Source organism: Uloborus diversus, chromosome 6 (genome assembly GCF_026930045.1).
Source record: "Uloborus diversus isolate 005 chromosome 6, Udiv.v.3.1, whole genome shotgun sequence".
Taxonomy (NCBI): Eukaryota; Metazoa; Arthropoda; class Arachnida; order Araneae; family Uloboridae; genus Uloborus; species Uloborus diversus.
The window spans coordinates 74471958-74485144 of record NC_072736.1 but is presented as its reverse complement, the minus strand read 5'-3'; the positions used below and the strand labels follow the sequence as shown (position 1 = coordinate 74485144).

Below are 13187 nucleotides of genomic sequence, written 5' to 3'. Positions count from 1 at the left end.
GTTATGCATCGAACATTTACATAAATAACAGTAGAAACACAAGTTTGCGATCGTAACAAAAGCATTTATTTAAACAAAACGGCGGCAGCTCATAACTCTACAACATTTCGAACATGATTATCTGTTATTTTTCTGATCTTTTGGATAAAATGTTTTCTAATTATGACAATAAATCAACATCTGAACTGCAATTATTTAATAAATAGCTCCTCAATGTTCTAATATTTAGATATTACTCTTCTGTACACAAAAATCGCCAAGCAAACCCCGATTGGTGACAACTCACAGTATACGATAAGCAAAGGGTTACCAGTGGGAAATTCCGGTTTTTGCCAACAATGTCAGTTTTTGCAACTTTATCACCTGCGCTGGCAAAATGAATATTTTATTTTATTTTTTTTGGATTCTACAAAACCATAACAAAATTTTCTTATTTAAAGACCAGTAAATAAAGTCATTCAAGTACTTCATAAATCCTCTATTTTTCATTGCAGAGTTTAAAAATAGATAAAATTTTCGTTGGAAAAGTTCAAAAACATTGAAACTTACATTATGATGATGTCCAAAATCTGTTACCTACTGGAACACTATGTCCAAAATCTGTTACCTACAAACTGATAATTAAATTTGCCATTTATTAATTTTTATAAATACCTGCTGTCTTTTTATGTTTGTATATGATGTTCAAGGTGTACATAATATGCAATAAAAAAATTGATGTCAAATTGCAAAATTTTAAAAATTGCTCAGAATTGATTTTTTTTGTTCCCATCTTTGGGGAACTACCCAAATAAACCATTTGGAAGATGTTGAATTGAAAATTGGAAAATGTGAGAGCTCTGTGCAAAGATGGAGCTTTGATTGTGAGGATATATTTGGCTAAACTTTTCCCCCCAACAATATTACATCCACCCTACAGCCCCACATTTTTGAAAATCCTTGTCATTTTTCAGACTCCTTGACTTTTTTCCTTAGGTCTTTGAAAACCCTGATTTAAAGACCAATCTAGCCCTAGTCTTCTTTGCCATTTTGTCACAAAAAATAAAGTTACTGACCATTCTGCTAAAGGTTATCATTAGCAGCTTGTTTTAAATCTTTACTGTTGGAAACTCTGTATTGGAAACTGCTAGTGGTCTGATTAGTCTTAGCAGCAAAATATTTTAAACAGCTCTGTTTACTTCAATTTAACATGCTTTGCTTTGTGCAACTTTATGCATGCCCTATTTTATCCCATTAAAGTATGTTTTTAATTATCAACATAAAACTAACCTGTCAATGTTTCTAGTGGTAATGATACAAAACCATGTTCTGGAAGGGGCGTCTGCAGATGTGGTGAATGTGAATGTTACAAGCGTCAGGTAGTTACTTTTTTGTCATTTTTTTGATTCTCTGCTTATTAAAACATAAATATGAAATTCCCTATTACTAAACAGAGCATAATAGATATTTCAACTTTTTTTCAAAAAATGTTGAAATTTATTTCTGGTAATTTGAAATTACTAATTATTCCAAGAAATGTAGTAAAGTACATCAAAAGTAATCGAAATGAAAAAATAATTAGTGGAGCCTAAACACAATTAAGTCCTGTACACATGATAAATTCCGGTTTACTATTTCCCCCCCATTGCTATGCTTGTTTATAATAGTATTCTAGTTTTAGTGAAATTTCAAAAGTAAAATGTTCTATCGCATTTTACAGAGAGAATGCATAGTTATAATTAATAATAATAAAATTTATTTATAGAACCCGGAAGAAAAAGTTACTGGGAAGTTTTGTGAGTGTGATAATTATTCCTGTGACAGATCTGATGGCAAAATTTGTAGCGGTAGGTTTAATTCTTGTAATAAAAATAAAATTAATTGTATTATTATACTTTTTGTGACATTTGCATTTCTAATCTTTTTTTTTTTAAATTTGTTAGTTCATAAATAGTAATTTTCTTAATGTGGGAAAAACCCAAAAGTGGGTCACTAAACTATTTTGAAGACTATGAAGTTTCTTAATCTGAAACATTATAGGATATATTAACTTGTAGGAAGAAATAAATTTTTGTTTCGAAATGTAAGGCAATGTAAATGCAATACTAATAATTAAGCAAGTATACACTTGCAAATACTGCATGTAAGTACCATGTATTCAAAAACTTATGTGCAAAATTAACAGGCATTGCAAAATTGTTGAACTAAGTTTAATTCATTTGCAACTGTTTATTGCTTATTTTATTAACTTTGTGCAATGAAAAAAAAAATCAAAGCAACTGCATGTAGAATCTATCGAATGAATTGCTAAATTTGATTTTGCTTTTTAAATAATCAGAGTTTAAACAATATTGGAGGCTTGTTAAGCAACTTTTTTGTTTTATTACTGTAAGAAATTAGTCTCATTACCTATGTTACATTTTAAAAAGTTATAAAAAAGGAAGTGAACCTTAAAAACTAATACCTACTAGGTCCTGATCATGGTGTTTGTGATTGTGGAAAATGCAAATGTAAACCTGGATGGAAAGGATCCGATTGTGGATGCAGAGATACAAATGAAACGTGTGTTGCTCCAAATGGGGTATGTATAATGGATTTAAATATTTTGCAATCAAACTTTAATATTCTAATTTTTTATAAGTTAAATATTTTTTAAAGAAATTTTTGTTCTGAATTGATGGAAACTTTTTTTTTTCATGTACTATAAAATATGATTTAAAAATAAGTGTTTTCAAACATGCTTAGTAAAAATTTTATAAAAAATATCATTTACTTATTTCCTGATATGTAATAGGATGAGTATTAAAAATAGTGGTGGATTAAAATTATTAATTTAAACTTGACTTTTTTGATTTATTGTGTGTGAAAACCCAAAATGAAACATAATAGGCATACACATAATAAGACAAAACATAATAACATAATAAGACATAAATAAAAATAAGCAAAAAAATAAAGTAAATAAATAAACAAATAAAATAAAATACATTTTTTTCAAAAAATGTAGTTTAAAACTTCTGAATTAGAGCAAAAAAAGTCACTAGGTTAAATTTTATTGTCAATTACATTAATTCTGAGCAGTGCAGTCCCTCTTATATGTGTTTTAAAACATTGAATTTAAGAATATTTTTTGCATTACTGCCATTAAAACAAATGAAAAACAAATTTAAATTTTCAGAAAATATGCAGTGGCCATGGGACTTGTGAATGTGGTAATTGCAAGTGTTATGATTCAGAAGAAGAAAGATACAGTGGTTCTTTTTGTGAACGTTGCCCGGTAATTTAATTTATTCTATTTTAATTCTTTGTCTTTCAGTAAATCAGAAATTTTTTAAATTATTTTAATTTTATTTTCAAATATTATAGACATGTCCTCTAAAATGTGATGCATTCCGAGATTGTGTGGAATGTCAGATCTTTCCAGATGACAATGACGTTAATCCTGAAAATTGTTCTGCGTGCTCCTTTATTACTATTGGAGTTGACAAAGTGGAAGGTATGTTGCATAAATTGATAAGAATTTTTCTTCAAATTCTTCATTATATATCGCTTACAGCTATTGAATTAATGTTGATAGGGAAAAGAAAAACATGATAAAATGCAGATCGTCAAAAATCTGCAAAATAAATAAATAAATAAATAAAATAAAAAATAAAAGAAAATAAATTAAAAATAAAAAAAAATAATAAAAAAGTAATAAATAAAAATAAATAAATAGATGAAATACAACAAAATGAGTTTGAATTTTCAGATCTTGAATTCAAATTATGTTTTTTCCAATAATGTGTTAAACGCTGATGCCTGACGACGTCAAGTATGAAAGTTTACAGAATTGCATAGGAACAGATAAAAAATTGCTGAATAAAAGCTTTTTTCTGCATAGTCTTAATTTCAAATAATTAGATTTAAAATAAGATAGAAAATTTTTGGTCAATCTTAAGCTTTTAATTTAAAAAAAAAAAAAAGCCTTGAAAAATCTTAAAACTCCTTTTTCATGTAGTGTGACAAACATTTGTAGTTGGAGAGTTTTTACAAGAGGAAATGAAAATGTTATTAAGGTTTGAATATTTGTATATTAATTATGATATTCATTCATTTGATGTAGTATGAAAGTATACCCTATTTTCTTAGTTAATTATGTGTTTATTTTAATCTTATCTAGTAAAAGAAGAAGAAAATGAGAAGTTGTGTGTATTTAGAGATGACAGAGATTGCCAATTTACTTTCAAATATAAGCTGGACGAAGAAGATCAACCCATTGTTCATGCTCAGCGAACAAAAGGTACAGTCTCTTTTTTAAGAATAAGTGGCAAATATTTTAAAGCATGTATTTATTTTAAATGAGATCAAGTCTTTGTTTTGTTTTTCTTCTTCATGAAATTCTGTATAACTTTTAGCGCTTCTGCCATGAACATTTTATGCTTTTAAAGCCGTAAAATTTAATTTTAGATTAAATTTGAGGGCCATTTTTTGAGTTCAAAATGTGCAATCTCAAGCATTAAACAACTTTTTTCTTTATAATTTTTATGCAGTTTTAAAAATTTTAATTGCATTTAAATTTAAAACATACTTTAATTTGTAAAGACCCTAAGGCCATGTTTAATTTTTTTTTAAATTGAATTATTAAACTGTAAAAGTAATTATACACAATTTAATCCAGTGGTTGGAAGTAGCGCGCTACAAGTAGTGACGCTACTGTAGTAGCTATGTTTTTAGTAGTTTGTAGTGTAGGCACTACTTTGAAAAAACGAAAGTAGAGTAGTGAGTAGTTCGATACCAAAAAAAGTAGTTTGTAGCGATTTCTAAAAACTACATTTAAAAAAAATTCAAAAAAAAAAAAAAAAAAATCCAAATAAAGAAAAGAAACAAGGCCACAAACAAATCTGACTGGTGCTTACATGAGTAAATCTTGCACCAATCAGATTTGTGAGACTGAAAAATGTGAGACCGAGTTGACCTCTGACATATTATTTTGACGCCATACATTCTATCTGTTTTACGCCAGAAGTCATTTGGCATAGAAATTTTCACATTTCCCCAACATTCACCTTGTATAGAGCATGGCTTACGAAGAAAAGAATAAGTGATAGCTGCCAATTAGTGCAGCTTTTGTGTTTTCTGGCCTGACATTTGTTCTTGCCCACGTATTTAATTACAGAAGAAATAAGCAAGGAACTTGTGTTTTCTGGCAGTAGAGAATGTCCCGTGGAGGAACATTTTAGACCCTGACTGGTTAACCTTAAATATTAATGTTATAGAAATGTATGATAACGGAATTTTTTCTGTTTCATGCAAACTTTGCCGCTTAAGCAAAAAGCTTTCAGTATCAATGTCATACGCATATACAATTGAATATCAACTTACTCGAGGGATGCGTTCCCAGACTCCTTGCGTAGGTTGAAAAAGTGTGTTATTGAATAAAAATACTGTTAGGATGAAGAAAACCAGTGGAAGAGAATGGTATAGAATGAAACAGTTCGGTGCATATAATATGTAGCAATAATAAATAGCAGCACTACAGTAGTACTGTACAGTAGATAGAGTAATTATATTCGAATCATTTTTAGCTGTTCATGCATATCGAAAATCTTTACATTTCTAGAGTTGTCAGAAACTTTCTATTTTTACATTCATTTTCAAACTTAAGATAAACATCCCGCTTATGTGAAATTGTTTCATCAACGTCATAATTAGAATAAAATGAATCTTAATTTTACTGATGCAAGACAAGAAGCAAATAAGTTAATTTTTGTGCTTGTCGTCCTTTTTCTTTTTTTATTTGTTGTAATTTGAGTTTCATTACACTACTTTTTAAAAAAATTGTTAGTTTTATTTATGAAATATATTGTTCATAACTGTATTAGGGAATACGTTACTGACAGGCCGAGGAGTCAGTCACCTTTCTCACCTTTAGTCACCTTTTGAAAATTTGGTTACTTTTAGTCATTTTTTACAACTTTTATCACCTTTCTCACTTTTCTTGAAATGTGTCTTACTAATTTTTTTTAAAGTAATTAAATCTTTGAAAAGTATATGAATGATAGCATTAAAAGTGGAATTAATTAAAAAAATAGCCTTAAATATGCCCCCCCCCCCACCTTGTTGTTGTTTAAGAAAAATAGCTATGCTACCAGGAATTCAGGGAATTTTTTTTTATCACTTGCAATTGCACCCTATGAGCAGAGCCAGTCTATCTCTCCCTTCTACAGATGGACTTGCTCCTTATTTTCGGGAATGTATGCTAAAAGAAGCGTGTTTTCCTATTATACTTTGAGCTGTGATGAAACTACCAATGTCAAAGACAAAAAAGAACTGCAACGAATAATAAAATATTGGTCTGAAAGCCAATGTTGCATCACAACAAGGCATCTCAAAATTTTTTCTTGGGCAAGGCAGTTGGTGAAATTTCGATTGAGAAGCTATGTGAAGCACTTACCGAGAGTAATTATCCATGAATAAATGTCTCATGCTTTCCTCAGATGGTTCTTATGTTAATAAAAAGGTTTTTAGGTGTTTGACACTATTATCCTTGAGACACGAGAAAAAAGCCTAATAAATATTGGTACTTGCAGTATTCATACAATGCATAATGCGTACGTCAAAGCATTGCAGTATTAAGTGAAGAAGCATCTGAACTTAGTACTTATAGCTATTTTGATGGTTGGCCTTCCCGTTAGGAGGACTTCGAAGATGTGCAAGCTCAACTAAATACACCTCATCGCAGTGGCGCCGACTTGGAAAAATTATTGAGGGGGCTGGGCCAGTCATCACCGGGGGTTTATGGGGTTATGTAATCCCGCGGAGGTTACCCCCCCCCCCAAAGAAAGGTCGTTTTTTGTGCCTTGAAAATGCCAATTTACATACTTTCTGGTGTGTATAATTTAAACAAACAAACAGTATGTGACATGGCGTTTTCAAAGTAAAACAATCCAAAAATTGGTATACAAATTTTTCTGGTTCAACTAGATCATGCCACTTGTCTTAGTAAGAGACATTTTTTTGTTCTATTTTATGGGGAGTCATGCAGTGCCGTAGCTAGGCATGGAAAATGTACGGCGCTTTACTTCCATTGAAGGGCACTCCCAGAAACTCCGACTTTAAAAATATTGGGGGGAGGGGGCATGCCGCAGAAAATTTTCTAAATCTGAGATGAAAAATAGTGAGTTTTAAAGTTTTTTTAAAGCATTTTAAAGTCATATAATCAACATTAGAACCCCGAAAAGTCGACAAGCCCGACACATATTTTTTGGCTTTGAAAAAAGGAAAAAATAAATACGAACACACACAGTATTTTTGTAAAAAGGTAATTTAATTTAAGCATGCTTTTTAAGACCAGTTGTTTTTTCATTAGTGATATCGGCTAACATATTCAAGCGTAAACGCAGTCTCTCAATGTCTAGGTCACTTTTGAAAAACTCAGTTGATTTTTCAAAATGTTTCACCTTTGTTTAATAAAAGCAAGCACTCTTGTTCAACTGCAATGACCTGTGTGCGTCCAGTTGATGTAAATCGCCCAACAATGCAAAATTGCACCATTTTACAAACCTCAATGTATATTGCCTTGTAGTACACTCGAGTCCCGACCTACGCGAGGGATGCATTCCAAGACCCCTCGCGTAAGTCAAAATTTTGCGTTGTGGAAAAAGGTATGTGTAAAATTTTTTATAAACGTACCCATTTATTTTAGACACTTGTAAACACCCCGTCAAACTGTTAAAAACCATCTCTTAACTCTACTCTAACTTTACATTCCTGTTTCTTATATAAAGAACTGAATGTTACTTGTTTTTTAAAAATACCGTTTTATTCAACATAAAATACTGCTACGATGTACAAAATCAATGATCAATGGGAAAGAAAGAAAAAATAAACCGGTATACGGTAAGCATAGTATATAGTAAGAAAAGCAAATGCATCTTTAGTTGTACTGAACAGTCGATCCATTAATGATATTTGTACACAATACATGAGCAGTTTCCATTTTCATAAATATTTGCATTTTACTAAGACACTACTCGGTGAATTTTTACGGATTTCATTTTCTTGACTTGTAATTGTATGTATGGAAGATTCACTCATATCTAATTCTCGTGCTACCTTCAACGCATTTTTAGTTGAGCTTCAGCTTTTCAAGAAGCTCTAGCTTTTCTTTAATTGTCAGAAACTTTCTCCTTTTATCTTCACAAACTTTAAATGAAACAGCGCTCTTAGGTGTCATTATATTTCATTAACTTTCGCATTTAAAATGAAAAAGGAACTTCCACTCTCAGCGATGCTAAAAGGAAAAAGATCCATTCATGAAAAAAAAAAAAAAATTAGTAGCCAAAGCCGATACGAACACACCACGATTCCCTCCCGAGAATTTTCGTGTTGCGGGTGCGGAATTCGCGTTAGGTCTGAATACTGGAGAAAAAATCGCGTTATAGCCATTTCGCAAAAGTAGGTGGAGTCAACTGTATTCCTTTTGGATTTTGAAAGTGTGCGGTGAGCTGCCTTCGTTGTTTTCACTTCTTTGGTATACGTCGATTCCGAGGAAGGGAAGGATCATCATTTTGTGAAGGTTTTCTTTTAAACACAATTCCTAAAAGTATTCAAAATTATCACGCCTCCCATTTTATATACAAATCATGCTCTCATATATTTTTTCCGGGTCAGCAACACTTAGGTGAGCGCGCCGCAGCGTTGCCCACCGGCAACAGACTTGACCCGTAATTCGCACACTATAACAAATTTTTACAGTACTCGCAGCACTGTTACACTATCATTATTCACACCACTCGTTTTCAGTTAACCTGCTTACACAACCGTAATAATTATTTGTTTTAACTCATTACTAAATGTATTTTACAAGGTAAACTATCTTCAAATAAGGAAAATAAAAGATAAATTTATGAGTTTAAAAAGCATAATGTAATTAATAATTTTTTTGATTTATTGGGGGGGCTCTGCCCCCTCAAAAATATTTTTGAGGTGGCTCGGGCCCCCTCAGGCCCCATGGAGTCGGCGCCACTGCCTCATCGCAAGTTCCTGAAATACACAACTACCTATTGGCTTACTCTTGGACCTGCAGCAAACAGTCTACTGGAACAGTGGGATGCTCTTCAGTATTATTTTTTTAAACATGTGCCTTTAAAAATGAATTCAGCTATGCAAAGCAGGTCATATAAAGCTGTTGCAAATGTTTTAAAAAGACCTTCTATAAAAGCTGAGCTGCATTTTATCATTTCATCTGCTGATTTGTTTATGCAGTTCACGAAACGCTTTCAGTGCCAAGCGTCTATGATACATAAATTGTACCAAGAAATAGAGACCATTGTTCAGACTTTTATGGCTCGGCTAAAAGCCTCTGCTATAAAGAAAGTTATTTTTGAAACGTAGACACGGATGAATTGGTTGCAGTTGGTAACAGACTACTTTTGAAGATCTTGTTGTTAGTGGGGAAGGTGACAGATGAACTGTCAGAACTGAAAGAAAATGAAAAGGTTATGTTTTTAAGAGCTGTTAAAAAGCATTGTGTGACTGCATGCAAGTTGTAATAGAAAAAAGTTGCATATCAAACGGGTAACTGAAAAGTTTTAAATTTTTGGATCCAAAAGAGAGAAGTAAATCTAGAAGCTGTAAGGATTTGATAAAGGTTGCCAAAATCATGCCTCTTAATGTTCCACTCGATAGGTTGCGAGATGAATAGAAACTTTTGCAGCTAGAAAAAGATGATAAAGCATCCGAAAACAAAACCATTGATATCTACTGGCAGCTGCTCATTTCAAAAAAGGACTCAACTTCCAATGACCTAAAGTTTCCTAATGTTTCTAAGGTGATAAAAGCTTCACTTGCATTATCACATCTTAATGCTGACATTGAAAGACTATTTTCCTTTTCAAAGCACCTTTTTGGTGAAAATGAAAATAAAACAGCAAGGACTGAAAGATTTTTAAGCAGCATACTTATAGTTAAAGATGCTGTAAAAGAATATCCTCATTTGCTTTCTTTACCAATTGGTCCAGAAATGATTAAATGTGCACAGCAAGCACACGCAAATTACACAACATACATGGAGAAATGTAAAAGGAAAAAGGATTTGAAATCGAAACAGAAGCAAAAAGAAGAGCAAAAAAGAAAGGATTGTGAAGAAGAAACTAAGAAAATGGAAAAAAAATTAAAACATCTATTGAAAGTGAAACGGTAGAAATCTTTACAAAAAGCATATAGGCTATTTTGGTAAAAGTCAGTAAAAAGAGATAATCCTTTTCTGTTTTTTGAGTTCTTAACAAATTGCTTTTGGTCACCTTTTAGTTACTTTTTTGTCACCTTTTAGTCACCTTTGTTTTCAAATTTCTCACTTTTTTCAAAGGCCATCAGCAGTCCTCGGCCTGTACTGATCAAAAGCATCATAAGTTCATTTAAGTTGTGTACATTTTTTTACAAATGTCCTAATGGAATTTAAAACAATGTTATTTTGTGTTCACTTTATTATAATTTAATTTAAAAAAATGAGAACTAGTATTTTTTTTTAGAAACATTATGTAGAAAACTAAAATCCATAAATAAAGCTGATCTAACAAAAAGTTCATGTATTTTCTAAGTGGAATCAAGTATACCCAATGAAGGGATCATGTATCCCTTGATGTGGGGATACATGATCCCTTTATAAAGTTATGGAAAAATTATTTTACCAAAACTATCTGTTTAATTTCAACTAAAAGAAATACTGATTAAAGTGAAAAACAACGTAAATAAAGCACAAATATTGGAGTAGATACAGCATATAGCTATTTCAAGGCTACAATGGAGCCTCTTCATCAGTGCAAAAAGCTCACCAACACAACCAAAAGTTGCGAGAGAACTGACAAGAACCAAGTGGACACCGGTATTTATACCAAAGAGGGCCAACCAATAAGGATACAGGAACAAGACATCAAACAACCAATCAGCGAACAGCATGTACACTCCGGGCTCAAAGCAGGGGGAGAGACAACCAATCAGAAGCCAGGCTCAAAGCAGGGGGAGAGACAACCAATCAGAAGCCAGGAGACAAAAAGAGTGCGAGACACCGAAGAAACAAGAAAGGCAATTATAGAAATTGCTTCCAAATATCATGAAAAAATGGAGTGCTGGAAAAATCATTGACAAGAGAATGAGAATTTTTCCAAACATAGTAAGCTTCCCAGAAATCGAGGTCATAAACCGAAGAACATTTACAAATAATCTTTGCAGATGAAAAATCAAAACAGTGACCAGAAGTCCAACAATGCTGAGCGATGGAAGAACGAGCAAGTTCTTTATGTTTAACATAGTTTTCGTGCTCTTTCAGACGGTGCTTGAGAGCACGTTTAGTCTGTCCAACATAACCAAGTCCACACTTGCAGGAGATGCTATAAATACCCCAGTTGCTATGGCAATCAATGGGGTCCTTTAAGTTTGTAAATTTTATCTTATTAACAGGAGAAAAAGCTGTATCAAAACCAAATTTCTTCAAAATCTTTGCAACTTGATGACTAACTTTCGGATAATAAGGCAAAACAATAGTATACGAAGCATTGGAAGCAGAAACCTTTTCAGAATGAGAGGGCTTAATTAACTTATTATAAATTGAATCAATGATGCTAGGAGAATAACCACGATCGAAAGCCACTGCTTTAAGATAAGAAAGCTCAGCTGAGCTTTCTTATCTTAAAGCAATTGCTTTCGATCGTGGTTATTCTCCTAGCATCATTGATTCAATTGCTGAGCTTTCTTATCTTAAAGCAATGGCTTTCGATCGTGGTTATTCTCCTAGCATCATTGATTCAATGCTGAGCTTTCTTATCTTAAAACAGTGGCTTTCGATTGTGGTTATTCTCCTAGCATCATTGATTCAATTTATAATAAGTTAATTAAGCCCTCTCATTCTGAAAAGGTTTCTGCTTCCAATGCTTCGTATACTATTGTTTTGCCTTATTATCCAAAAGTTAGTCATCAAGTTGCAAAGATTTTGAAGAAATTTGGTTTTGATACAGCTTTTTCTCCTGTTAATAAGATAAAATTTACAAACTTAAAGGACCCCATTGATTGCCATAGCAACTGGGGTATTTATAGCATCTCCTGCAAGTGTGGACTTGGTTATGTTGGACAGACTAAACGTGCTCTCAAGCACCATCTGAAAGAGCACGAAAACTATGTTAAACATAAAGAACTTGCTCGTTCTTCCATCGCTCAGCATTGTTGGACTTCTGGTCACTGTTTTGATTTTTCATCTGCAAAGATTATTTGTAAATGTTCTTCGGTTTATGACCTCGATTTCTGGGAAGCTTACTATGTTTGGAAAAATTCTCATTCTCTTGTCAATGATTTTTCCAGCACTCCATTTTTTCATGATATTTGGAAGCAATTTCTATAATTGCCTTTCTTGTTTCTTCGGTGTCTCGCACTCTTTTTGTCTCCTGGCTTCTGATTGGTTGTCTCTCCCCCTGCTTTGAGCCCGGAGTGTACATGCTGTTCGCTGATTGGTTGTTTAATGTCTTGTTCCTGTATCCTTATTGGTTGGCCCTCTTTGGTATAAATACCGGTGTCCACTTGGTTCTTGTCAGTTCTCTCGCAACTTTTGGTTGTGTTGGTGAGCTTTTTGCACTGATGAAGAGGCTCCATTGTAACCTTGAAATAGCTATATGCTGTATCTACTCCAATATTTGTGCTTTATTTACGTTGATTTTCACTTTAATCATATTGTAGCACAAAGCTTATATGATAATTTTTCATATAAAAGAAATACTGTCAGATAGAGGATATTTCTTCACGTACTTTTTTTTGTTGAAAAAAACTGATAATTTGCAGCCAAGAAAAAATTTGAAAACTAAAGTGGGGATCAAGTATCCCCAGTCTCCCCTATATGTTACTATGTTTTTTTTTGGTCACTTAAATTGACAGTGTTATTTTAAGGAAAATGTTTTTTTACTTCACACTTCAACTTTTCTTGGCTCTTTTTTAAAAAATGCTAAACTTTGAGGATTTTTTAAATGTAAATAAATGAATGATAAACACAATCTGTTCAAAAGTGATTGATAAATAATTTAAAATGTTCCCCTGCAACACAAAAATTTCACTTCTGTTGTGTGTCTTGACTTACGCCCCGTCTTTTTCATTGGACTTTGTATTTCAAAATTTAGTAATCATTTTACAATGTCGGATGTGTTAAAGGTGTTGCAGTTGATTCTAATGTAGCTTGAATAAAA

The 13187-nt window shown here is 32.3% G+C and overlaps 1 protein-coding gene across 1 annotated transcript in view; it reads left to right on the top strand.

The window, feature by feature from the left end:
• Positions 1-13187, top strand: part of LOC129225084 (integrin beta-PS-like) — a 53540-nt gene that overhangs the window by 26537 nt on the left and 13816 nt on the right. The window contains exons 14-19 of the mRNA XM_054859637.1: positions 1286-1358; positions 1745-1826; positions 2451-2560; positions 3158-3256; positions 3346-3475; positions 4142-4261. Of these exons, the coding sequence (XP_054715612.1) occupies positions 1286-1358; positions 1745-1826; positions 2451-2560; positions 3158-3256; positions 3346-3475; positions 4142-4261 (614 nt within the window). The remainder of the gene's footprint in view (positions 1-1285; positions 1359-1744; positions 1827-2450; positions 2561-3157; positions 3257-3345; positions 3476-4141; positions 4262-13187) is intronic.